The following is a 26280-nucleotide window of genomic DNA, read 5'->3' as shown; positions in this document are numbered from 1 at the left end:
ACAGTAACAGTATGAAATAAGGATCACCTGAGCATTCATTTTTAGTAGCCTAAGTTAGCTTCCAAATAAATTATTTCACAGTTAAGCTACAAGCAAAGGCAAATCCAAGTCACATACCAGTTTAAAAATAAGAATTTAGACTCAGTAGTGTCTTATCAGCCCCCAAAGACAGGTAACGCCCAGGTAATGTTCAGGTGGAGTTTGCTGGAAATTTTGCCAGAGCTCTGTAAGTCTTCAAAACAGGTCAAAGGATGGACACCACACTATGAACAACCCTCCCCCTAATCCCACAGTTGCAGAATCAACAGCCAATTATTTCAGCTGCTACAGGTATTCTTAACTCAATTGTGCATGCAGCAATGATGACCCCTAATGGCAGAATATTTTTTCAGCTGAGCAATATGCAGAGATTCTGCTTTCCAATGCATACTTGTACTTAAAACTCCCTCTCACAGAGCACCAGCAAAGTTTGACGTCCTCTTGAACTGTAACAGAGAAGCAGCTTCTTTGCCTATTTAATTCTTTCTGGCTTTTTATATGGAAGCATCAAAATGGAAATGTAACATTCCAGATCTAAGTGCAGGATTCGAAGTCATTGCTTTCTTTTGGAGGCAGACTATTTTGCAGAAGTAAATTTTAGTCACACTGGTGTGGAATTATCCCTGCAGAAAGTCTTCAGAAAAGAGGATGAGACGTTCTAGATCCAGTCAGATGAATGCCAGAAAGCAAAGAGCATGCACCCCAAAAAAGCCTCTCCGAAGCCTTGTGTCAGCTATCAGATGCTACAGTTGCAGCACCTTTGATACAGTTTTATCTTTTCATCAAAATCAAATAAACAAATAATTATAATTTCCAAAATTAAAAGATCATGTTATTTTACTATTGAGTCAACATTTAAAGTACAGGTAGAGTGTAAAAATGTCATACAATTTTTATATTCTAAAATGGTTAAATATTTTTGTGGTGGTTTTTTTTTTTTTTTTTTTAATCCAAGTACATCTCAAAGTCTTTAACTCCTCCTGGAACCTATTTCTACATCTGGGCTGGGAAAAGAACGTAATTTTAAATCATAATACAGATGCCAGGTACATTAAACCAAGTCCTGCTTCCCTCCTGGGAGAGATGAGTATCACTGTCTGCCCCATTTTAGCTTGCCTGACACTTGCATCTACTGCAAGATGAAGAACAAGGTAGCTTTGTTAACCAGGCATGACCTAAATATGTCAGTTTTTTCCAGGCTGAGATAAACACACAGATCTTAAAAGAAAAGAACTGAGAGCCTCTGGCAGTTTACTGATTTGTTTACTTTCTTTTAATAATATTATAACACAGAAGTTGTGCTAGATTTCCTTTGAGTCTACAAAGCCCAGAGCCTTCAGCTAATAAAAACCTAGGGATATTTCCAGACTACTAACGAAAAAGCACATTTTCAAACTATGATCTCTTTTTTGCACAGTAATAGTAGTTGAAGTCACACAGCAAAGAACCTACTAGAAAAAAAAAATACATTCTTCAGAAATGTATCTTTACTGCACTGAAAATTTGGTTTGTACAGTGAGGTCTGTATAACACATTTCAAATTAGAATCTAACCACTGAAATTTTCATTACATTTAATGACTGTTGTTTGATGGCGTCCTGGTTTTCTGGCATTTTTTTGTGGTTTTCTTCGGGTGTTCATTTTGGTTTAGTTTTGTTTTTTTTTTCCTCCTGCAGAGAAATAATTACTGCAAATACTTGATCATTCTGGCTTACCTTCCTCACATCTGAGCTCTTTGGTTCTGTTGTCCAAGTTATAATCCTGGATACAGCAAGTCTTGTCTCACTGGAGTTCACAAAGTCTGTTGGATCCATCTGTCTTGCCAAGGACTCAATATACTTCAGGATAGCAACTTTCACCTGAGAAGGGAAACAGGATTTGTTGTCATCAGTTGGCAAAGGTGGATTTATCCCATAATAAATAGACACCACTGCAAATTTACAAGACCTGTGTCAAATGGGGGTGGGGGGTAGGAGGAAAATATCCATGTGATTATGTCTCTACCCAGGATAAATTTTAATAGAAAGAGTTTGCAATGGTGTAAGAACTGGCTTGAAATGTCTCCTTGTGTGTTTGCATAAGCAGCTCAGTACTCCACCATGCCACCCCCACCACTGGTTATTGTTCCAGATGCCAAGAGAGCTTTGCATCTCAAACCAAATGCCTTATGCCAGAGTCTGAAAAGATCCAAGAAGATAGAAGAAAGAAAACTTGTATTGTTTGGCATCCTGTGTATTCCTGCCTCAGGAACATGACTGTGTATGGCTTCCAGAGTTTGAAATGATCCTATAGCCCTGAAACAGCAACCTCCTGAAAAACAGTCTCCCCTTAGGAGAATTCAGTAACAAAAAGCTCTAATGTTTGGGGGATTTTTGCCATTCACAGAGGGCCTGGGGTCCCTTCTGTCCTGCACAGCCAGGCTTTCCTCCCACCAAACCCAGATTGGAGAGCAATTTTCCATGTCTAAACTCCACTCTGATACGTTCCAGTGTGCATAAAGCCCAACACTTACTGACTTGAGATGAATCATAGAGCCCTATATTTTAAAAATATTTAGATTTACTAAAATGAAGAATGAGAGCATTAAAGTTGCTAATAATCAATTTCCATACAATGCAGGTACTTACAATTAGTTTGCCATGAGTTCTATTCTCTATGGTACACTTGACATGGCAAGGTAAAACAACCATGTTGATGCATAAGTGAAAAGGCTTTTGATACTGACCTTCAGGTTTGGTGTTTGGGTCTGATCTACAATAAACCTCATCAAAATGTTAAATTGTTGATCAAATGGAAAAGAATCCCTGTCCAAAGAAAACAAAAGCAAAAACGTAATGCAACAAATTTTCAAGACTAACTTAAATCAATACATTAAAGATTAGACAACAGCTTTCAGCAGTTATCATGCTTTTGTCCTCTTTATCAGCAACCAGAGAAATACCAAGTCTAAGGATTAGCTGATTATTGATTTAATACTACAAAACCATGCTAAGTCCTTTATACACTATTTATCTGATCTTTGTACAGTTATCCAGCTGCTGTCATACCCATTAAATTCCTTCTTCATTCCAGGCTGTGCTTTGTTACCTTATTACTAGCAGCAGACTGGTTCATCTTTTCCTCAGAGTTCATAACTGGTTTTGATTTCTCTCTTCTTTTTCCATCCACTATCCTATTTTCTCCTGCATTACTACTACGTCTTTCTTAATTACTCCATTTCCAGGATGAGCTGAACTTTACTGCAACAGTGTGCTGGACATCCTTAGAAAAGGAGCTGGACTATACAGAACTGGTGTGCACATTGCAGTAGCATTCAAGGTCTCTCTCATCCTGACATTACTGTTATTTGCTGTTTGAGCACAGGAAAGATGCTCTGAACTTTGTGGTAAAGCACCATGCATATTCTGAATATGGCAAATACGTAATCAAAAAGAAAACTAATTATCAAGGCACATGCACACCAAAAAGCCAAATCAACAAAAATTATCAGTTACATGTTTTAAATGTTACAAGTTATCTATTTAGAAAAGAGACAGGCCTTTTTAACTCAGTTCTTGAAATATTAACATTGTGCTCCTTCGGTGTTCACCAAGATTGACCCCCAAAATATATAGCTCTACTGGGCTTTTAAAATTTTCATCAGATGTCTTCCTGTAATCCTGCAAAAGTCTTCATGGATATTGGAGTTTGCCACCTGAGTACTCTACCTGGTAACATCCAGAGCTTTCTGAACTTTTGCTTGCACAGACCCCAGCAAATCTGCTCCCATTTTCTTTAGCAGCTGGGTCAGGAGAACAAAAAGCCAGTCTTGCAAGTCATCCTTATGAATGATGATGAAATCAACCAGTGTTTCCAGAAACATGCTGAAAACCTACAAACAAATCAAGTGTCATAAAAAGGAAGACTGAGCTTTTAATAAAAATAATGAAAGGGGAGGAGTTTGCAATCTGAGTTTCAGGATGGTTTTGTTATAGACAGTTTTATGAATGAATATTTTAGTGACTACATTGCTCTGAAAAAAAAATTAAGACAAGACGTGTCTAAAATGTGTCATTAAAATACCACATGAAACAAATGAAGGAAGGGGGTAGAATACACTTACTCTCTGTTGTGAATTCCACGGCAAAGCAGGCCATGCAACAAAACAAACCACTCGTTAGCACACATAGTGATCAAGACTGGTTGTTCAGATGCAGTTTGTCAACACATAAAATATGCATTCATTTGAAGTTTACATTTTCTGAAAACATCATTTCTTCTCAAAAGAGCTACATAAATAGTATATACCTTGGATGAGATCAAGTCTCCTAAATCAAAGTAACATGGTTATGCAGAACAAAGTTTACCTATGTTTAACACCACAACTAATGAGTTTGTAGCAGTAATTTCTGCAGTAGAGATGACAGATCACCACTGCCACCAAGGACAGACTTGAGCCCCTCTCCCTGCTCTCACTTACCTGTTGACAGGACCAAGATGTCTGTAATTTCATGCCACAGCCTTTAGCATCAAAGATTACCATTACAAAGAAGGCAAAGTGACTACACTTCAGACTTATTTATAATATCCAGAATTATATTTTGGTGAGAATCCATACTGCTCCCGGGCAAATATAGTACACAAACCCCAATGACCATGATGCTGAACTATGGCTCATTACCCTTCATGGATCTCATTCTACTGTCTATGCAGACATTCCTAGGCAGCCCTAGAGAGGTTCACACAAAATTGAACCTCTTGATCCAGGAGCTGACATATGAAAGGCATTAGGCTGCTCCTTGGGAAGCATGGAATAGCCACTTCCTAGCAACGTAAGAGCAACTGAGGCCCGTCATTGTGAAACAGGTAAAAATCAAGATTTACAATGCCAGTTTCCACCAGCAGATGGCAGGGGTAGAAATACAAAGCACTTCTCTTGAAACAGTGTCAAATGTGCACACATGGTAATGCAGGAGAGTGAGCCGCGTCCTTGTGATCTTACCTTGCTGTGAGGGTCAGCAAACATGCGAGTAAATATTTCACACAGCCTTTTTAATTCAACTCGGCTAGAATACATAAAACATGGTATTAATGCAAAAGCTCTAGTTGCAGTAAAAAAGCTAGTAATATCAATACTTTAAAAATCTAGCCTTCAGTATTTAAATATTGTCACATTTCGAAAACTCTGTATCATGGCAGAGCCTCAACAGACATTCTAATTTAGCTGCTGGGATACATTAAAAAAAAATCTAATCTATGCTTTTTACAATCAAAGACATACACTTGCATTTTCTGCTGCTTCTATTTTCTTCAATGTTCTGAATTGCAAAAGAAAACTTCAAATGCTTATCTCTCGGGGGTTATAAACTTTGCCTGCATCAGACACATGAGCCGGTCCCATAGAAGCCTAGGTCTTTACAGCCTAGGAATAGGTCTCTCAAGTCTCCTCTGTGTCAGGCAATTTAAATTGTCAAGTAAAACCAGAACTTTTACACTGCTTGGGTAGATCCTAATCATAAATATTTTGGTTTAAATTCTCAGTAGCTTCAGTGAAATCAGTTTAGAATTGCACAATGTTAACAATTACCAGAATTGACTCTGATGGAAGTGGGTAACCTAGTAAATCACTAGATAATTAAATCTAGGCTCAGCCTTAAGTGTAAGCTCCTATTACCAACATATTGTCAGATGCTCTTTTTGTGCCAGGGAAGAAAAAGAATGACATATTGAATCTCCTTCATAGCATACTGACTTTGAGTCAAACACAGAACTGTTTGGTGCCAAAGTGCTTACTTGCAACGTATTGAAAATACAAGTCTTAAGTTTTCCTGCAAGGCAAACTGCCAAAGAATTTTGTAAAAATTTACAAACAAGTTTTCCTTGTTTAGTGTGCAAGCAAAACCAGAGGAAGACTACTAGATAAAATTTCTTGTATACTATCGATGCAATTACATATTTTTCGCAGCCACTATGAAATGAGAACAAGTAGGGAAATGCACAGGAATTGCTCCAAGAACAGCCATTCTTCTTGACTGTATTTACAGACAGATATTCATTCTACAATCCACCAACTTATCTCCCTCTCTCTCAAAGTACATTTTAAAGAACAGGCCAGAATATTCTATTAGTCCGTAATTATTTTATGTTAGCATGTTTTTAAGTAACACAGGACAATTTTTCAAATGTATCTATGCCTGAAAGGTTGATAAAATTTTAAACAGGCACAAAAACAATGGTCTTAAGAGGTAAAAGTCTTTGCAATGACACCACAGAAAGCTGTCAGCCTCACTCAGTATCAGGCTGCACAGACTCAAGATGATCACTGTAACACTCTCCTGACTTCATTCATACTGCAGCTTTCCAATTAACTCCTATTTATTAGTCTAATGAATTTTCTTTCTGGACAAAGATTACCTGAGGAGAGCAAGTATAAACATGCCTCTTTCTACAAAGTTATGGACCTGAGGAAACAATCTAAGTATTAAACTGAAACAGGCAGTGGGGAGAAGCTCTCCTTAAGGTCCCTATTGGCTTTGTTTTATTTAGAATAGCCTATGAGGAGCCCCTTGGAGCTAGGCCACATGAAACCATGTAAGACAGAACAGGTAAGTACCATACCACTTTACATGTACATTTTGATGGATATTCCCATCCCAGCTAATAAAGGGATGCCATCTTCCAGTTCAGAGTACTCAAGAAAACCCAGCCACATCACTGCCTTTTGTTAAAGCTGCTATACCACAACAAGATACCACATTTAATTAGAAGACAGACAGACTTGCTCCTTGGACTAATGACCTTGATGTTCTGCAAGATGCTATGGGAACAAACAGGATGATAATATCTAGTAATTAAAAAAAGGCACCAGATCAACCCTGAACCAAGCAGGAAGCAGACCAAAAGCAAGTCAAAAGGAAATACAGAGAACTAAAACCAGTATCAAATTAAAAAATAAAAAAAAGCCTACAAGGGGTGTAGTTTCTGGACTACAGGTTTATAAACTACTCAGGATCAAAGCAAGTGGAAGCTCTAGCTAGAGGGACTAGAGACAGCAGTATAGTTCAAACACTACAACCAGTAGGGATGAGAACAAAAGAATGGCATTTCAGCTAAGAGCTACTGATCTGGATAAAGAGCTCATCACCCAACCTTCTCAGTATTGCATCCCTTGAACTATCCCCAACAGCACCCAAGCCCTTGATTATAATCCTCACACACCTTCATGGCAAAAATCAGTCTCACTGAACTTTTTCAAGCAAGTATATGAAGTGCTAGAGTCTCTCCAGACAGTTTGTTAAAAAATAAAAAAGACAACAGCATACATGTGGGAAGTATCTTTTCAAAGTCTTGTAAACAGACCACATCAAAAAGCATCTCTGATCTAGAGACTCTGTGTCCATATTAAAAACCTGTAGAACTTCCTACCTAAGGACTGCACCACAACATATGAAGTGCTAGAATATTTTTAGGATGGCAAGAAACTAACCTCTATAGGCCTCCTCCCAGTGCTGTTTCGTTCAGCCTGTTAACATGAACCATCAAGTATTTTCAGCCAGTGTGAAGGCCTTTTACAAGGGAAATAACTGTACAAATTCAAGTAGGTAGGCCATAGATTGTACAATAACATCCTATAAACTGTCATAATTTAAGTACATCGTATTCATAACATAAGAATAAAAATGTGGCAGCTATTTGTGAATGTTATCAGCGGGGCCAAAACATAAGCAGCTTGTTTCCAGATGCTTTCACCATAAACTAAGGGGCAAAAGCCTATGGCCTCAGAGCCAGTTGACATTAACTAAAGTAACCTGGGGCCATGTGAAGTTTTCATATGAATATTAGGTAATTCTAAAAACTGTTTGAATTTGTGATATGCCAAAGGTGTTTGAGGGGTTTATGTGGTTTTCTGTAAGATAAAGTGTTCTTCCTCTCCTACCATAAGCAAAGTTTCAGAGTTGGTACACCTTTTTATTGCCTTAAGAAACTTCCCTCTACATTACAAACAACATCCTTTATAAGAGACTCAAATTGCTCATACAAGATTCTTCAAGAGTTACAAATAGTATCTGTAATTATACCTAACACAGTCTTCATAAAGAGTCAAAGTATACTCAACATCCTGAGAGCATTGTCTCATCTCACACACACCCTGAGTCATTTTAGAATAAGTACAGTGTTTGAAGTTCCTGGGGAAAAAAAATATTGAAGGTTCAAACAGACTAATGTAAAACCAGTACCACCCTTTGAGAGCATTTACATTACCATCATTGTGGGAAATCTCACTGGGCTGCAGTAAGCACCTACTCTTGGAGGTCTCCATGACACAGGGGAAGGCTAAGAGAAGATCACATGCTTTATTTGAGTCCTGCCTATGTTATTGCTACAAGGTAATACAAATTATACTGATGCCAATTTTTTCCAAAAGTTATTAAATTCCCAGACTGTGGAGACAAAGCATTCACACCAGTGAGAGATACTCTCTAGATAACACAGGTAAATATCACTGACTTCTGACTATAACCATCTCTCATAAGTAACTGATGCCATAAAACTATCAAGGTCACCTCAGTGTCCGCTGGCTTTTCAGCAAGTTCTGAAGACCTATGAGCCCCTCTTTCCTTTCGGACCAGTTGGAGCTGGCACAGTGGTTCAGGACTTCAGCCACATCTTCTGTCTGCCTCAGGTAGTGTGGGATGCCTCCGTTCCTGGAGCCATAGGAGCGCTCCGAGCAAGCACTTGATGCGTCGCTGTTGGCATCATCATCAGAGTACATCCCATAGGGCTCATATCTCCTTCTCACTGGCTTTTTCTGGAAAAGGGGAAACTCAGCATGTTTATATATGGCTACACCAATGCCCAAACAGTAATTGTAATCATTAAAAGGAAGACTAATGCTATTGTTATAGTGACACAGCTGTTTTTAAGATGTCTCCAATGCTGCCTGCTTACCTCTCACAGTAGGGCAAGACAGACCCCATTGGTTTCATTGAGACTATTGGGGTGACTAAGGGGAGGAGGGCCTGCCTTCCCCAGCATGAAAGCAAGATATGCCCAGTGGAACTGGCTACTGGCAATGATATTTTATGTTCTTTTACTGTAAATAATGGTCAGTTCCATTGTTACAGATTCTATGATGATACAACCTGTACTTCAAGAAAAAAAATACAAGGAAGAAAGAGCTGAAGGAATCTGTGCTGCATGCACAGTTGCTTTGAAACTGATAATGAAGTAACTCTAGAAATGCACTCAGATATGGATCATTTTTGTTAGTTTGGGCTAGAATTTTTCCAGAGGCTGCTGAAGGAGTTGAGTACTTTAATCCCACTCATTTCCATAGCCTGGCATTAGAAGACCTGATTCCCTCAGGTACATCTTGAACAACCTTGATCCTTTCAAAATGGATATTAGAATAATTATGGTAGCAAACCAAATTATATGTTATGCTACAAAACAAAGTCTTAAATGAATCTTAACAGAACAGGAGTGATAAGACAATGTATCAGGACAAGATCATCTATATTCTAAAGTGTTTGCTACAGAATTCCTTCCAATATCCAGTCCTGTGGCTCTTGGACTTGTGAAGTCAGCAAAGTTCTGATTTCAACAGGATTGAAGCGTAGAAATTAACTCAAGTGCAGTATCATGTGCATTAGCAACAGGGTGGGGAAAGTTGGAAAGTAGAAATAAAAAGTCAAGAAAGCACTAGTACCTTGCTCCTGGAGTCTCCTAACAGCTGTAGGCAGGAAAATATTGAAGTGTGGGAAAAAGCATAGAGAATTATGTCAGAAGCTTATGTAGGGTTTGTTTTTGCAACAAAAACGCATAGCAAATGTAAAATTAAAAAAAATACAGTTTATGCAAAATAAATGTGGGTATAATAATGCCTGCCTTGACTTCCTGACTGCTACACTACTTGTCTAACCTTGAAATTTCCATTACTGAGCTTAGAAGTGACATTATCTGTTAATAAATTTTTAATGACAGATCTAGATACAGCACCTCTGTACTTACTTTTCAGTAATACTGCTCTGGAAGATACCAGAGTTTTTTTGTAATGATGTATTTCCCCACACATTATCAGTAGCATTTTATTTCAGAATCTTGGAAAGAAATTGTGATGTCAGAAAACCACTATCTACAGTGCAGCACATTTAATCAGCTTCACTTAACCAAGTTCTCTTTCATCCTGCAGTTCTTACACCATGCTTTTTTGAAGCTTAGCTTCTTTAAGATCCCCTGGCTGTCACTCCTAGCTTAAAGAGCTTACTGAACACCAAAGTTTCCATCACCTTTTGAGATCCTCTGACAGATACCAGCACTGATTCCCAGTATAGACACTGTGCTTTTAGGCCAAGTCCAGCTCTCAAACAGAAGCAACCAGAGCTGTACACAGAGAACAGAGGTCATAAAATGACCCATTGTGTTTTGTTTAAATTGTGTATTTGGCTGAAGCTACCTTTGGAAAAGTTCTTCTCATTTTCTACTGCAGGAAAAAGAATACTCCTCTGCAAACCAGGCTGCTGGGTAAAAGCTGGCATCACATTACTCTCTCAAAAGGAGCCTAAACAGAGTTTGTCAGTTGTCTGTTGTGAGAAGACAACCAAGAAAAAGAGCAGCCCAGGGTGGGTGGGAAAGAAGGGGACAACAAGACTGCACTGCCTCCCCCCAAGTTTGACAAATTCAGATTAATCAACCAAATCAGCAGCAGCACTAAGTTTCCAGCTAGATGTAAGTGTTTCTCTTAAATGTTAACCCTTTAAGATTTTAACATTCTAGTATCATGTTATCTATACTGAGTGGAATATTTAAACACATATTTCAAAGAGAACTCTGTAAAATCTATCTGAAGATGAAGTCACACCCAAAGAGTTCTCAGTGATGAACAGTAAACTGAAGCACTGTGACCCTCCCCTCCATTAAGAAACCTGTATTCAGCAACTGCTCATATTCAGGTATACACCCTGATTTCATTTATGCAGGCAAAACAGCACCTATAATTATGCCCTGAACTGCTGTGGTAGCAAATTTGAGGTGCTGAGAGCAGAAGCTGGCTCACAAGCTTCTGTATTTAGTAATGAAAATGACCAATAATGATTCAGTCCACTAAATGCAATAGTGCCTTCTATTATATGCTGTCCTACCTTTATTTTATTATTTATTATTATTTTATTTTATACTTTGGGTTTTTTATGGAAAGGTAGATTTTGTAAAAAGTGACATTTCTCTAGGAGCACTCTAATCATCACCTAGGAGTGGAGGTGACATGGGCTGGGTGATCCAATACAAAAAGAAAAATGTTAAGTCATCCTTGGGGAAATGGAGAAAGGACACCTATCACAAACTCTGAGGAGATGGTTCACTCTCAATAAAGAGAGATCCGAGATATCTCTCTCAAAATATATAAGGAAATCCTCCCCTCAGCTCAGGTCTAGAGCTGGAGAAAACCCAAGATACCCTGGTACCCAACTAATTTTGTACAGTAATTGTTCCTGCCTCTAGACACATCCTCTCCCTGAAATACTCAAGGTAAATCTAAAGGCTTAACACCTGCTTTCTGAAGAGCAGAAAACACCTTCTGAGAGATATTACAGTACAAAATAGTAAAATTTTTAAAAATTACAATAAATTGACTTGGAAATCCACTGAAGGTTTGAATGTACTAGCAGCAAACTAGGCAAAAACACACTTCAATTTAGGTGCATGAGACAGTACTGATTACAGGCAAGGCAAGTTATGAGCTGATCCAAGTACCTGGACAGGTGAAAACACAGGGCAAAAATCTAACAGAGAGCAGGAACTTGTTAAATTCTCAGTTTTTGCTGAAACCTCATCAGGTATCAACACTAACAGAGAACTGTTTTTCTTACAGTCTTCATGCAGGTAATGGGACTGATGGAAATCCCTGAGCCCATGGGTGCCAAGCACCCCCAGTGCACTCCCCATGCATCTTCTGACAGCCCAACAGCTGATTCAACCCATCCTGCTGCTCTAGCACTGAACCACAGCAGCCTGTTTGGTAACAGCTGTGGAGAACTAACACGGAATAAGGAAACAAACATTGCTGCTGATAGAACCAAGGACGCACCAGCAAAAGGTAACTAACTCTACAGCAGCAGAAACTGGCACAATCAGGACAAAGCAATTTACAAAGAGGAGAACGTACGTACAGGTAACCTTAAGCCACTTTCTGGTGTCGGAAGCATTTTGTATTTTTCCTCTTACCAGTGCATCAGCCACAGCAGCCTCCAGATCTGTGCTTGTGCTCAGGACTCGCATGGCATTCACAGAAGCAGGCATCCTGCCTGGCTGTCCGAGCCCAAACCGGTCTGCACAAAAGACAACATTGAAAGGGATTGTTAAATGAATTCACATTCACTTGGAATCCTAATCAGGTGCCCGAGCAGCTCTCCCCACAGGCTCTGGGAACTTGCAGTGCTTTTCCATTAAATGCTCTTTTATCCACAGTTCTACAGTTTGCCATTAGAATAAGAAATAAACTATCGTTTGTTGGCCCCCTGGGACAATTTTGAATTCTCAGGGTAACTTTTAATTTTTTTAACTTTTTTTTTAAGCTAGTAAGCAGGGTATCTACTTTGTGTTTGTTTTTACACAGATGTTGTTTCAAAGTTTCATTTTAATGTCAGAGGAAGACATGCCAGTTCCTGTATGGCACTTGGAAGTCAAGAGCAAGTTTCTCATTAACTTCAGAGAGACAGAATCATGCCTGGTGTCAGAAGATGTTAATACCCAAGCATGCATCTATCTTGTGGGTTTTTCTCAGGTGAGGAGATGACACTAGCAGCACCAGATTAGCTTATTTTATGTCTCAAGGCTTGATTAACCATTAAAAGTTGTTCCCCTACACCCTACAGTATAAAAACAGGGTTTGTTTTGCTTGTGTAGTAACTCCATTTCTGTTTAATTACTACTCTTGAAGCAGTTTAAATGCCATCTAAAAGCCCTATATCAAAACTGATTCTTTTTTTTTTAATCAGTGTCATCTTTACCACTTTGAATTTGATGGCAAAGCTCGCAATGGCATCCAGAAACAAAGGATTGAGTGCAAAATGCCATTTACGTTCCAAGTGATTAATCTACTTTATCATTTGCCAAGTCTGTTGAGAAAGTTGATGAAATTAGGTTTTTTGAGCAAAGGTCAAATTCAGAAAGCCAAGCTAGCAGGGATATGACAGAACCAGTGATCTGAGTATCCCAGGCTAGACTCTGTCAGAACAGCTCTGGAGAGGGGTACATCAGATACCCCATTACTGGGGTCCTGGCTCTGCTCTATAAGCAGCAAGAGTTTGATTTTGACATTTTCAAATTGGCTTTTTTTTCTGCTTGGGTTTGTCCTTGCTTATGAAGAGCTGGGAAGATCCTTCCTAGGACATATTTTACACCTCTGTCCCCTGCACCCACACATGACAGTAAAAGTTTTGCCAGCAAATTCAGCAGTGTGCAGGTCAAGCTGCATGAACTCATTGAATAGACCTTGAGCCAGCCCATGATGGAGGCAGTCATCAAGCAGCAAGGGAGAGGGATCAAGTCACACAGCTCTTTTTATTAGCTCACCTATATTTACTTTAGCAAAGGAAATAACCCTGTTTATTGAAATGCATAACTACGCTGTGGATTTCCACGAAACTGAGGTCAAACATAGTAGTCAGCAGCTTATTGTATTTTGGGGGGGAAACACTGCGCTTATCACAAAATTTCATTGCTTTCTTCTTTAAAAACCTATTCCACTGAATTATCTTTCAAGGAATTAGCTCACACTGACATAATTTAAATTAGAAACTGACACTTGCAAGTCCCCTGTTCTAATTCTAAAGCTTTACCTGAGAGTGGCAGAGATTAAGCTACTGAGGGGAAATAGATTCTTTTTTTTTTTTTTAAAGGAAAAAAGTCCTGAAGACTAGTATTCATTTATTTAAAATAGGAGCATTATATATAAAAATCTAATGTTTCTCAGAGTTTCATACCCAGACAAGACACTTCAGATTTACAACAGAAACACGTTTTCTACAAAACACATTACAAGGGAAAAAAAAAATTAAACAAAATTCTGAGAACTACTGCCAAAAAGTAATCAAATAATGACATTTCACAAAGAAATAAAAGTTGCATGTGTTATTACTATCCCCTTTTTTAATGCACTTGGATTAAAGAATCATTTCAAATATTTAGATGAAACAGTACTTCATCCCTAAAATGGAAAGATCTGTACACTCTTATTAGAAGCACAGAGAAGATAATGCATTAGATCTGATTGAAACTAAAGTCACTACTACAGAGATATACACTGCAAAGATGTACAGAAGTATTCTAAGTGTGAATGATATCTGGTACAGTACAAGGGCTGTAAATGTGAAGAGAAGTTCTGGAATTGGTTTTATATTTAAACCCAACTCAATGACATTACTCAAGTACTACTGAGTTCTGAATTTGGCTTTAACTTTGAAATAACATAGCATCCAAAAATTACACTGCCATTTGTTTTCACATAAATTTAATATTACATTAGAAAAGGGAAGATAGTTTGTTTGGTTTTTTAAATGAAGAACAGAATGACAAGGTAATTCAGCTGTAGAACAGTTTAAATATCCAGCATAAAGAAAAAAAATGGAGCTTTTTTTTTTCATCTGTTAAAGTATAATGTAGCATGGCTACCAGGAATTCTCTGAAATACTTCTTTTGGTGACCTTTAAATCCTTAATACCCAAGACACTGTTGCCATACCTGAGTGCAGAAGTTAGACCTTAGGAAAGGCCTCTGCACATCTCTGAAATGGGGCTGGAAACACATTTGGCTCCAGAAATAACCAACACAGACAAGCCCAGTGTTACTGGGCAAGAAATAAGAGTATGCTCTGGCCCCCACTACTGTCACCCTGACTATATTCACTACACTTGTTAAAAAACGGGTGAAAATTCCTAACAACCATTTTTATTTAAATGTGGTTTTTGGCCTGATTCTGCCATTCTTAAGGAGATTTTGTCCTTCTATAGGACACAGGTAACCATATACAAGTTGATTATTCTTTGCACCAAACCACATGAAGTGACTATCACAGAGAGTTGAATGCAAACAAAGCTTAAAACTATATTATAATTCAAGGGGTTTGGGTTTTTTAATCCTTTTGATTATTGTTGTTAAATACATCTTCAAATTATTACTTTGAAAAATGCCAAAGACTCAAATGAGCTTGCATAATTTCTGTCAAGTAACCTGACAAGGGAAACGTTTTGAGTTTTAGGTAAGTGACAGCCATTTAGCAAGCGTTAAGAGAAACAGAAGACATTTTTCACTCCCTGCTTGAAGGGGATTAAATAACTTTCAGTAGGACTAATTCTTTATGCAATTTTACCCTCCAAACTAACAATGAGGCCCTCATTCATCTTTGCCGTCACCCTTGTCCCCACAACTAAGTTTCTGTCAACCCAAAGCTAGCAGCCCTTGTCTATTTATGTCTCCCAATGAAAGATCCTGATTTCAGAGTTACAATTTCTCCACAACTGCAGATCCAGCACAGGGGTAGGGAAGAAGCCATTGGAAATCTGCAGATTTTTCTCATTACATGTAAGCATTAATTTCCTGATGCTAAGATCAGAGAAATTAATGGAACAGTTTCTTAACGACTCCCATGTACTTTGGTCAAAGCCTTCAGAATTCTATGAAGAATGGATTAGAACTCAGTAACCTCCGAAGCTCATTTTGAAAGCTCATGAGGTGCTTAATGTTTGCTGCTCTTCTGTATTTTGGGGAGGATCCCACAAAACAGTCATTAACAGGAGTTCAAAATATCTAGTAATAAATAGGATGAAACCCAGTGGGAGGCGGTCCTAGGCATTGGGAACTGCTACACTGCCAAAGAGGAAATATAAAGCAAAATGTCAAGTACCGTGCATCAGTCAGGATTTAGCCCAGGCTGTATAACTGATCCAAATTACAGGAGAACTGAGAAAGCCCTGGATCACCCTTTGTATAATAAACACTGCTCAAAATGCTTGTAAACTACAGAAAATTAAAGACATCCAATAAATTAAATTCAAAACAAAAAAGCCACATTGCACAAAACAGAACAGAAAGCCCCACAGCGGTGAGAAGCACATGCCAAGTGCTGGCTGATGCACATGACAGCAAATGTTAAGATGGGTACAACGAGACTACGGATAAGAAGCGGATTCATGCAGTTAGCGCTTGTTCACCTGACTGCCCAACAGAATCAGCAGTGGAGAGAGCACTAGTGGACCTGGAATGACGTCGAGAAGCTGCAAGTAGAAGGAATGGCAACACCCACAGGATTAACACACATTTAACCCGAGACAGAAAATGCCACAGTCCAAAGGGGATGCGTGTGACCGCTACCGGTAAAGGTGCTTCCTAGTGACAGGGAAATGATGCTGTGCATGAATGCGTAACAGAGACGGTGCAAGCCCCACGGCGACACCTCCGTCTGTAGCTTTGTCCCCTTCCCCCCCAGGACTGTAATCACAATGCATGACAGAACTCATCTGCAACACTCCCAAACCCAGTGCAGTTCAGCAAAAAAACCCCAGTGCACGTCAGTCGCGTTCCAGAGCCACGGATCTGGATGACGGCCACCGTGAGAACGTGGAGCAGACATCTACAGAGCAGGATTTAGATGTGTCTGATCTAAACCCCAAAGTGAAGCCATGATGAATGGTTAGGAATTGTGCTTGCAGGTATTTTTCCACAACATTCTAGCCTATGCACAAAAAACCCCAAAAACAAAAAAACAAAAAGCAACATTAACAAAGAGAATGAGTAACCACAGAATTAGAAAGAGTCATACAGGGAGGTCACCAAACCACTGCAGATAGGTCTTTGGGTTGGGTTTGTCACCCAAGTAAACACAAGTACACACATACTGTAGCTGATGCTACTACCCGAAGTCTCTTGCTTTTAACTGTTTTTGCATACATGTTTGTTGAATCTAAGTATGCACATGCACAGAAAACCTGAAGATGCACATCAGACACCCATCTGGAATTACACCACATGTATACAAATCGTTAATAGCAATGGAGCACACATGGTAGCAGAAAAGCTGAAGCCAAATATAGCTCCTACTTCAATTCCCTGTTAACACCAGCACATGAATTACAAAATGCCTTTGGAGAGTTCTTGGATTCAGCAAAAAGGTGAGTTTCTTTATGAAAGCAAATGGAAAGCTGGTCCAGACATTTCCAAGTTACAGAAATTTCATTTTTCTCAAGAGGCTTTCCCTGTGTCTAGCAGTGACATGCTCACCTAGCACAAAGCAACTGACCCAAGAAACTGCTCATTTGAGCAATTCATCACCACAGACTCACTGAAGGCGTTGTTGCTTTAACATCATTACTAGTACTGTCAAGAAACTGAAAAAAATAAAGCAGAATCACCTTCTAATACAAATAGGCTTTGTCAATTATGCATATACATATTAAGTAGAAAAAATTACACCTTCAGTTTAAGGCAAAACATTCATAAAAACAGTAACTAATATCATAAAATAGCAGCAGAGAAAAACAATTTTTTTGCCCAGTGTGAGAGCTTGACTAAAAGCTGTACAAAATATGCAATATAGTTTTTACCTATGGAGAAAACGTGCATTTATTCAAGAGAACAATCCTACTGACACCATGAGGAACTCATGAAAGATTTGCAGGATCAGTGCAGGATTATGGATTGAATTTCACAATTAAGATTGAGCTTGCAACTGCTATCTCCTGAGCCACCCACTAACACCTCTGTGGGTATCACTGCAAAGATCCAAAGCCCATGAAGAAACAGGAATCACAATTTTTACAAGTCACATCTCTGCAAGGAGGCTGAGTATAGAGTGACTCTTCACTCACGTTTCCTAACTTCAGAAGCAAGATGCTTAGTGCACAGACATGCATAACCACACAGCAGCTCCAAAAAAAAGCAGAGCAATTTGCAAGGTCAGGATTTCAGCATTGACATTGATCATAATACCATTAAATGCAAGAATCCTGTCACTTATATGTAGCTAGCTTAGGTATAATTAACTAATATACAAGTTAATCTTTATGAGCAAAAATAGACCATGCATAGTAGTATTATATGATCTTAGCATTAATGTAAGATTAACTGGTTTCTAGAAATACTGTAATAGAATCATATTGTTTAGGCTTAAATTGACATATATGTTTTTCAGATTAATTATGCACTATGTAATTACAAGTTCATGAACATGTTAAAACTTAAAGCATTTCATATGAAAAACAAGAAAATTACAATAGGTAGCAACTATATTGAGCTACTATTACATTTGATACTTCGTCCCCACCTTATCTTCATGACTTCTAATAACAGTGTTTTTCTAGAAATGCATTAATCTTCAGGTAATTAAATATCATTAGTTAAAATGAAGGTACTTAAATTTACTACAATCAGTGTAATAGACACCTGTAACTGAAATTTTATGACACATATACAGGTCAAACTCAGTGGTGACTTTGGTGTACCAAATTCACACCAACTGATTCTGGTACACTGCATTTATTTTTCAGAAAAAGGGCTCAAGACAGTATTTCAATTAACGTATTTTGACCACAATGAAACACAGCACAACATAGAACAGTAACAAGTTAACCCTGAAAAACCAGCTTGCTTAAACACTTTGGCTGGAGAAAGTCATCCAAAATTGAAGTTAGACTGGGAACTAAAAATGAGCTGTAGTTGTCTGCTACTTTATGGCTATGGTATCAAATTAGCTTTATTTAATCAATAAATGTTCATCTATTGATCTCAAAGAGCTATGATCCAAGTCCTGAACAGTCAGGTGAACTGCTTATTTTTCACCAAACTTTGAGGTATTACAGAAAAAGCAAACAGATTGTTGTATAGTTCACTACAGTTCCAAATGATGCCATTTTGAACCCCAAAGCCTCTCTAATATTATCTTGAAGCATTGAAATCAATAGGAACTTTGCCAATTATGTCATATGCATGACGACAACAAGCCCCTCTACACTGGCAGTGTTTAAAATTGAGATAAATAACTAAAGCAATAATGACAATAGCTATGGAAGGTTAAAAGATTATTTGAAATAAGAGTATATTAATAAAGCATGAGAACCAAACAGTAACATTTTGCCCATGTGTCTGCATTTTCATAACCTTTTCTCACTACTGTATTAAAGTTGCAGAATTAAGCCCAAAATACTGTGCTCCACTTACACTACTTCATACACCTGCAATTTGTCACTACATAAAAAATCAGATCCTGTAATAATGTTCTTCAGCTTTGATGAAATTTCTCACTTTTAATACCACATGCACAGCTGTGAAATTACTACATAAATTAAGAGGGCCTGGAGACCAACTACATTTCATTATGTCTGAGATGACAAATCTTTCATACAAGTAATGTATTAGGGTTGAATATATGATAGCATTTGATCAGAAACATGAACTATCCTGCTGTTTTCAGCCTTGTGCAGAAAAAAACTTCTGCATGTGGTACATGTAATAAGATTTTCTGTTTGCACTGTACACTGCAGCTGCACGATAATGATGCACCTCTAAAAGCTCAACCTTTCCATGATTTTAGGCTGCTGGAAAAAAGTTTCCTACAAAATGACATATCCAACTTGTTAATCGATGACTGACAGTGATATGTAAAAATCTCTACAAAACAGAGCTTCTATAAGTATTGGAGGATTTAGTATAGAAATGATACACTGCTACTGTACCTAGCTGTAAGAGAATCAGATTATAAGTCACTCAACAAAAAACTACAATGCTACTGCCTACTTCACTGTGACCTAGAAACCTGAGGCTTCCTCTCCCATAGATTTCCATCAGTGCTGTAAAGTGAAGCACAGCAGCTGCATCTAAGCTGACTTAATGAAACTAAAAATTACCAAGGTCTAGTTTGAACTATTTTTCCACTAGCAGTAAAGTGCTGAGAACTGGAATTGAAGCATGCAGAAGAAAAATATTAGGGAAATGGGGTTGGAAACAGGGAGCGTGCCAGGAATCCAACAGAGGACAGGAAACAATCTCATTCTACCTGGCAATGTCTTGAAAAGGCAATCAGAACAAGGGGAAAGGAGGAAAAAAAATTGACCCTTAAAGCTCCAATGCCTACATGTACTCACCAAGTGGAGGAAAGCCCCGAGCAGGGCTTGTATCTCGACTGCTCTCACGGCTGGTATCACGGCTGCACCCCTGACTCATGCTGGGTCGGGGGATACGACTGCTCCGTGCTAGCATGCAGCATGGAGAGTTTCAGAGAAGGTGAACAAGTTTAATGAGGACAGAAAGCTCAAAGTCAAGTCACATTTCTGTTAGTTACGGTAATTATTACATTAGTAATTATCATCTGCAGCAGCCTGCTCAGGCTATTTACACACCAACTACCTTACATGCTGAGCTGTGTTTGTGAAGTGAAATTTCAGCAGCATTAAGCCTGTGGTTGACAGCCTGCCCTTCCTTAAGCAATCCCTTTTGTTATTCAAGTAGAGCAGGCACCTTCAGTCATCTAAGGGAGCTCTACTGCTACAAAACATGCAAAACAGATGAGGCTGGAAAATCGTCCTGGAATATTTTTTCCTTAATTATAAGATAAACATCCTTCTGAAACTAAACAGAATTTTTAACCAGATCAAAGTTTTTAAAAATAGTGACAATATCAATGATATTTTTACATAGATTTGCCTTTCACAAAGATTTTTTTCATAAAGTTTTGCCATGAACAAATACCCCAAGGAAAAGATCTATTGTACGGACTTATAAAAAACATGTTTCTCCTATGAAAGGTATGGGGAAGAAAACATTTAGATCCTGAACACCTGAAGGTCAGATTAAAGAGTGCTTTGAATTTTAAGACACCAGCAGCTTCAGATCTTCAACAGAAGCAAACTTCTGCTTCTCAGATATTTCTAAAACCTTGTATTTATGGCTTTATATGCACATTTATGGGGAGCTTTAAACTATATTCTTTGCTTTGACAAAACCCTGCTCCAACAAGACTTGCCTGTATTCTGCCACCTATCAAGGGCTTAGTTTCTCACAGCCTAAGAAGGCTCCTGCCTATCAGCTGTCACAGGAACTCATCATATGCATGCTCTTCCTTTAGCAAGGTAGAAGACAGAAGATGAAGCTGCTTTCATAGTAAAAAGCAATACCACTGACTTCAGCTGAAGTTTTGACCAAGTAGGAAAACCAAAGCTAGGCCCTTAGAATGTTGCCTAACATCAAGAATTTTAATTTTAAGATTTTATAACATGAGCAATTTAGGTATTTAAAATTGGACTATTCCTCTGCAAATTGTGTCATTTTCACGTGAAAGATATTTGCTGAAAGCTATTTAGTAAGCTTTATGCTTAGTAGAGAATACAATGTTTTCTTAGGTACAGTAATAGCAGTAAATTTTAGCAGTTTACCTTAAAGAATTTAATGAGTAAAGAGGGATTTCCTTTGCTGTTTTGAAAAAACAGTAGCGGATTTTAAGTGTTCATGAAAAACATGAACATGAAAATTTAAGGAATTCAGTCATGCACAGAGTAAAATCTATCCACCAGCTTTGATGACAACGTAGCAGAGGCACATACATACAACACGAACCTGCTTTACACTAATACTTTAACAGCATCCTCCTGTTTAGAAAAATAGTGCTATTTGTATGTTTCAGAATATATATATTCTTATAAAGATGTATTGGTTAGTATACAGAACCCAATGCCTAAACTCAAGCTAATAAAGTTCCCCTACAGTGCTTTTGTGGGCTCATATACACTGGATGTCTTTGTATCCTTTCACATAAAACAGTACAGAACAAAATAGAAACTTTCATGTTTGGCTTTAAAAGTCAGACTATTTCCAGTTTCCTGGTTTGTCAAATCCCCTCCAGTTTTGCAAAACACAGCCCGTATCTCTCAGATAAAATAATGGTTCTGATGGTTGACCTTTGATGTCAGGCGATACAAGCTGAGCTATTGACCAAATTGATTAGATTACCACAGTGTCTATAACTTCTGAGTTAATTGGATAATCTCATATTAAAGACAACAGATAAAATAACATGAATTGGAGAAATCAGGGTCCATGGGTACAATCAACCCACCTCAGATGTACAAAGCAAAAAGCTGAAGGGTGAACTACAGGTGAAAGTAACACTCCAAAGTTTTCCATATAAATACTTGCTTGACACTGAGGGCCCTCTAGAAGCAAGCCTCATTCTTGGGTCTTGTGCTTATCTGTAAATAATGGCAGCCTTCACAACAGGTTTGCACAAGCAGTTATTTCTTGAATCAAAGAAGATGTGTCCATCTTTTCTATAATGCAACTCTACTAAAAACTAGCAAATGCTCTTTAGAGAGGGAGAGATTGTGAATGAGTAAAAAAACATTGTTCTTCCATAACAGCTAACAGCAGCAGCATGATGTATGAAGAAAATGCACTGGATGAGACCAGACTCTTAGGACAACGCTGCAGATGAAGCACAGTATTGACTGCACAAACAGAGCACTCAAAATCAAACACTGCTCAAACACAAAACTGCATGTGACTGCATACAGATAAAAAAGCAAGGGAAAAAACAAGTGGATTGAAAATAATTGAATGATGAGTCTGTCATGGACTCCCAAGCACCTGCCCCACATTTTTACTGTTGTGTTGTGTAGGGAAGATTTGGTATCAGCTGTTCATAGTATTTTCTTTGGGCACTGCCAGCAATAAGGGCCAGTGATACTGCCATTTAAATGAGATTTTTGCACCTTCAGTCTATGTTTGCAGTGCAGGTAGAATTAATTTCAGAATTCCCAATCTCCAGAAGTTGAACAGAAATTAAGTAAATGAGTAGTAAAATTTATTAAAAGCAGACAAAAGCAGACAGTAGACTCACAGCCAGCTCTGGACTGACAGCCTAGGGCAGGACAGGCATAGGTTGTTTTCAATAAAATCCCAACTTTCTAGATGCATCCCATACATCTTTAGTTTTATCAGTTTCATCTGGAAAGGCAGAGCAGTTGGATACAGTTCACACTATTAATAAAAGACACCATTAGGCTGTTTTACAGCAATGGAACCCAACAGATGCAAATACCAGCAACAGAAGTCAACAGTTCCCATTTCCCAATTCATCACTTGGAAGAAACCTGCATTTCATTAGGGTGTGACTTTTACCTATTCCTAAGAGGAGACTAAAATGAGCAGATGTTTCCTTTACATCAGTAGAAGCATTTTAAAGAGCCTGTAAATGCTGTCTAAGCAGCAAATGGAAAGCTCTGCAGTGGGGTACGCCCAGCAGAGGCAAGTTGAGAACTGCCTTCAGCTTTCCAAACACACACAGCATAGTCCCAACAGAGTGCTCCTGCATGAAACTGATAGCCAGAAGAACCTGCTCCAATTTTTCAAGAATGGCAGTATCAAATCTCTCATTCCTTTCAGTTTCAGCTGTGTCACGTGATCTGAACATCCAAAATAAAATTAACTTCAAGCAGATAAAACTTCCAATACATGGGAAACAGACATCCCCTTTTTTGAGAAGTTCTCCTTCAAGGGGCCCAAGGCAAAGCTCAAGAATAAGTGGACTATATTCTTCCCTACCCAACAGGCTGTCACCCTAACAAATCTCCACTGAGGAGATAGCAATGGCAAGGTTAAAACTGACAAGGGCCACAGAGCAGGGCCATATAGGTGACCACACAAGACCTCAGCATACCAAATGGGCCTCATCATGCTCCCTTCTGGAAAACAGTGGACTACTTCAAGTTTTCCAGCACACAGAAGGAACAGACTTCTTGGATACCTGTGATCACCATGAAAATCTAAGCCAATAGCCAGGTGCTGAGGCTAAGAGGCATCTACATGCAGAGGTTCTCCAGCCTCTCCAGCCCAGAAGGGCTTGGAGAACTCCAGGGGATGGTTCCTGTATAAAGGCCACCTGCACGCAGGGATCCACTTTGTGTGCTGAACCTTGCACACAGCACTGGTCCCACTGCATTTCCCAGGCACTGCTGCAAAAACCATGCAAGCCAGTGGGGAAGTTATGAGAAGGATCCAGGCATTGCCCACTTCTAAGAGCCTGATCTACACAAGGGTTCAACACTTGCTGCACTGCAACGTGGCCATAGGCTGAAGAGATGTTTCAGCCCAGTGGATAAGCACATGGTTTTCAAATACTTAAATAATCCCAAAGAAGCCTAATGTACTGCATGCACACTTGATGCCATATGTGTGCTCAAGCAACTTCTTGAATCTGATTCTGAAAGTTTATCAGTATATTTAGGGACAAGGTGAGTGGGAGTCTGATGAAATGGACAAATGAAAAACGTCAAGGAAAGAGAAGGACTGAAGCAACACAAGAAGAAAGCATAAAATACTGTTAGCTACTATGTTACAGAGTAATAAATACAATGGAATAATGGTACACAGATGACAATTTAAAAGCCATCTCCATCCAAGCCAAAATTGCTGTTTTCAACACCCAATGGAGACACTGTTTCTGCACCCGAGTGCTAAAGGCACCACAAGTGTCAAACTCTCCTGATCCCATGACAGCCCAAAGAACAGGTGTTGGCCATCAGCTGGAGAGGGAGCTGGAAACCACATCTCTGATAGATCTGTCAGAGCTCTCTCCCACTCCCAAAGAACAAGCACTGACCGTGTTCACAGGGAGCACATCAGAGCAGGGAGGTAACAAGTTACACGGTCAAAACAATTCAAGGCTCCCATAATGTACCTGAAAGCAGGCAACCCAAGAGTGAGGATTTCTGACACAGCAAGTTCCCTTCACATGCTCAAAACTGCTTCAAATCAGATCATATAATGTAATGATCAGCTTAAGCGTGTGTGATGGCACCATCCAACATTCTTTGATCCCTCCAAAAAGCATCCTTCTTTTGCAGAATGATAGCAAAACAGTTAACTGGGAGGCACTTAGTATTTTTAAAACAACAAACAGAAAAGCACATTTCATACAGAGGCCATAAAATAGATCAGACATTAGAAGAACATTGAATCTGGAAAAATAATCACAATGAACATGAAATATTTTTTATGAGTCATAGCAGCATATGCACACAGGTACTTTAAATTAATTTCAATTTACCTGAACAATGAGTAAGATACTTCTCTATTAACAACATACTTAGAGAAAGGTAGCTTAAATTTAAAATAAAATTGTTATGGCAATAGTTAAAAATTTAACTTCCAACAGTAGAGCTATCATTCCAATCAATTTCAACCTACTAATAAATTCTCTACAGATTAAAATAATTTATCAACAATATTGAAGTGTTTTTTCTCTACATAAGCTTCAAACTCATGAAAACATTTCCATTTAAAAAATGAAAACAATATTTACTTGTTCAGACAGCACACTGAATAGCTTTTCACTTCAATTCAGATACATAGAAGTTGATATATAATGAGGTTTACTCACCCAACTTAAAAAAAAATGGGTCTGCTGATAAATTTGAAAATAAAAGCTATTATATGATATTTGCATAATAGTCACTCAGATAAGAATACTGGAAACAGAACAATTAAAGCATAAATCTAAAACACCATCTAGGAAAGTGGCTCCAAAATACTAAGGATGAAAGAAGCAAACAATATAAGCTACAAAATTACTAAAATTATTCAAGAAAGTGCTCTTTGCCCTTGATTCTGACTGACTGTAAAGGTTGCTCAAATCATTTTAGGACTAAGCTGCTGATACCAAATGAGGCATTTTTGCTGGGATGGTTACTTAAACTTTTTTGCTGCCTGGTCTAATAACATTGCTCCTGTTGAATTTCAAACAAGATATCTCACAACTTCTTTACACCCAACTTCAAAATTACAGCTCAATGTGGCAAATTAAAATTACTCTACTACAATCCACAATCCCACTCATTTGCCAGCTGCAAAGCTCATGGTAAGGACAGTAAGAGATAAGCAGTTTCCTAGGCAACAGGGAAGCCTCTCCTCCAAGCACAGCAGTCAGCATGTCACTGCAGTGACCATCCTTACCTAGTCCTATTCTGTTGGGACTCGTCTCCCGACTGCATCCCTGGCTCCGAGGGATCTTGCTGCGCTTCTCTGAAGATGATGGCACTGGAGGGACTCTGGATGTTCCAGCACCCAGCCCACTGTAGGAGCTTCCCAACAGCTTACCCGGAGAACTAGAGCGGCTGCCAGCTAGAAGAGAACCAGAAATACAGAAAATACATATTTAAACACCTCTCTGAAGACTTTAAATACTTTGACAGCAATACTGGAACACAGTCAGGTCTAAGAATT

At 38.6% G+C, this 26280-nt stretch overlaps 1 protein-coding gene across 32 annotated transcripts in view; it reads right to left on the bottom strand.

Moving 5' to 3' along the window:
- The window catches only part of CLASP1 (cytoplasmic linker associated protein 1), a 175972-nt gene that overhangs the window by 39259 nt on the left and 110433 nt on the right, over positions 1-26280 (bottom strand). For 15 of the 32 annotated variants that reach the window (XM_071746707.1, XM_071746695.1, XM_071746693.1 and 12 more), the window contains 10 exons: positions 26011-26178; positions 20151-20258; positions 16227-16289; positions 12241-12344; positions 9728-9751; positions 8583-8827; positions 5021-5084; positions 3747-3910; positions 2765-2843; positions 1755-1898 (listed from right to left, as the gene is read on the bottom strand). In XM_071746707.1, coding sequence (XP_071602808.1) covers positions 1755-1898; positions 2765-2843; positions 3747-3910; positions 5021-5084; positions 8583-8827; positions 9728-9751; positions 12241-12344; positions 16227-16289; positions 20151-20258; positions 26011-26178 — 1163 coding nt within the window. The remainder of the gene's footprint in view (positions 1-1754; positions 1899-2764; positions 2844-3746; positions 3911-5020; positions 5085-8582; positions 8828-9727; positions 9752-12240; positions 12345-16226; positions 16290-20150; positions 20259-26010; positions 26179-26280) is intronic. The other 17 variants (XM_071746696.1, XM_071746705.1, XM_071746721.1 and 14 more) reach the window with 5 other exon arrangements.

Source organism: Heliangelus exortis, chromosome 6, assembly GCF_036169615.1.
Source record: "Heliangelus exortis chromosome 6, bHelExo1.hap1, whole genome shotgun sequence".
Lineage (NCBI taxonomy): Eukaryota > Metazoa > Chordata > Aves > Apodiformes > Trochilidae > Heliangelus > Heliangelus exortis.
This window is presented reverse-complemented; position numbering and strand designations above follow the sequence as displayed.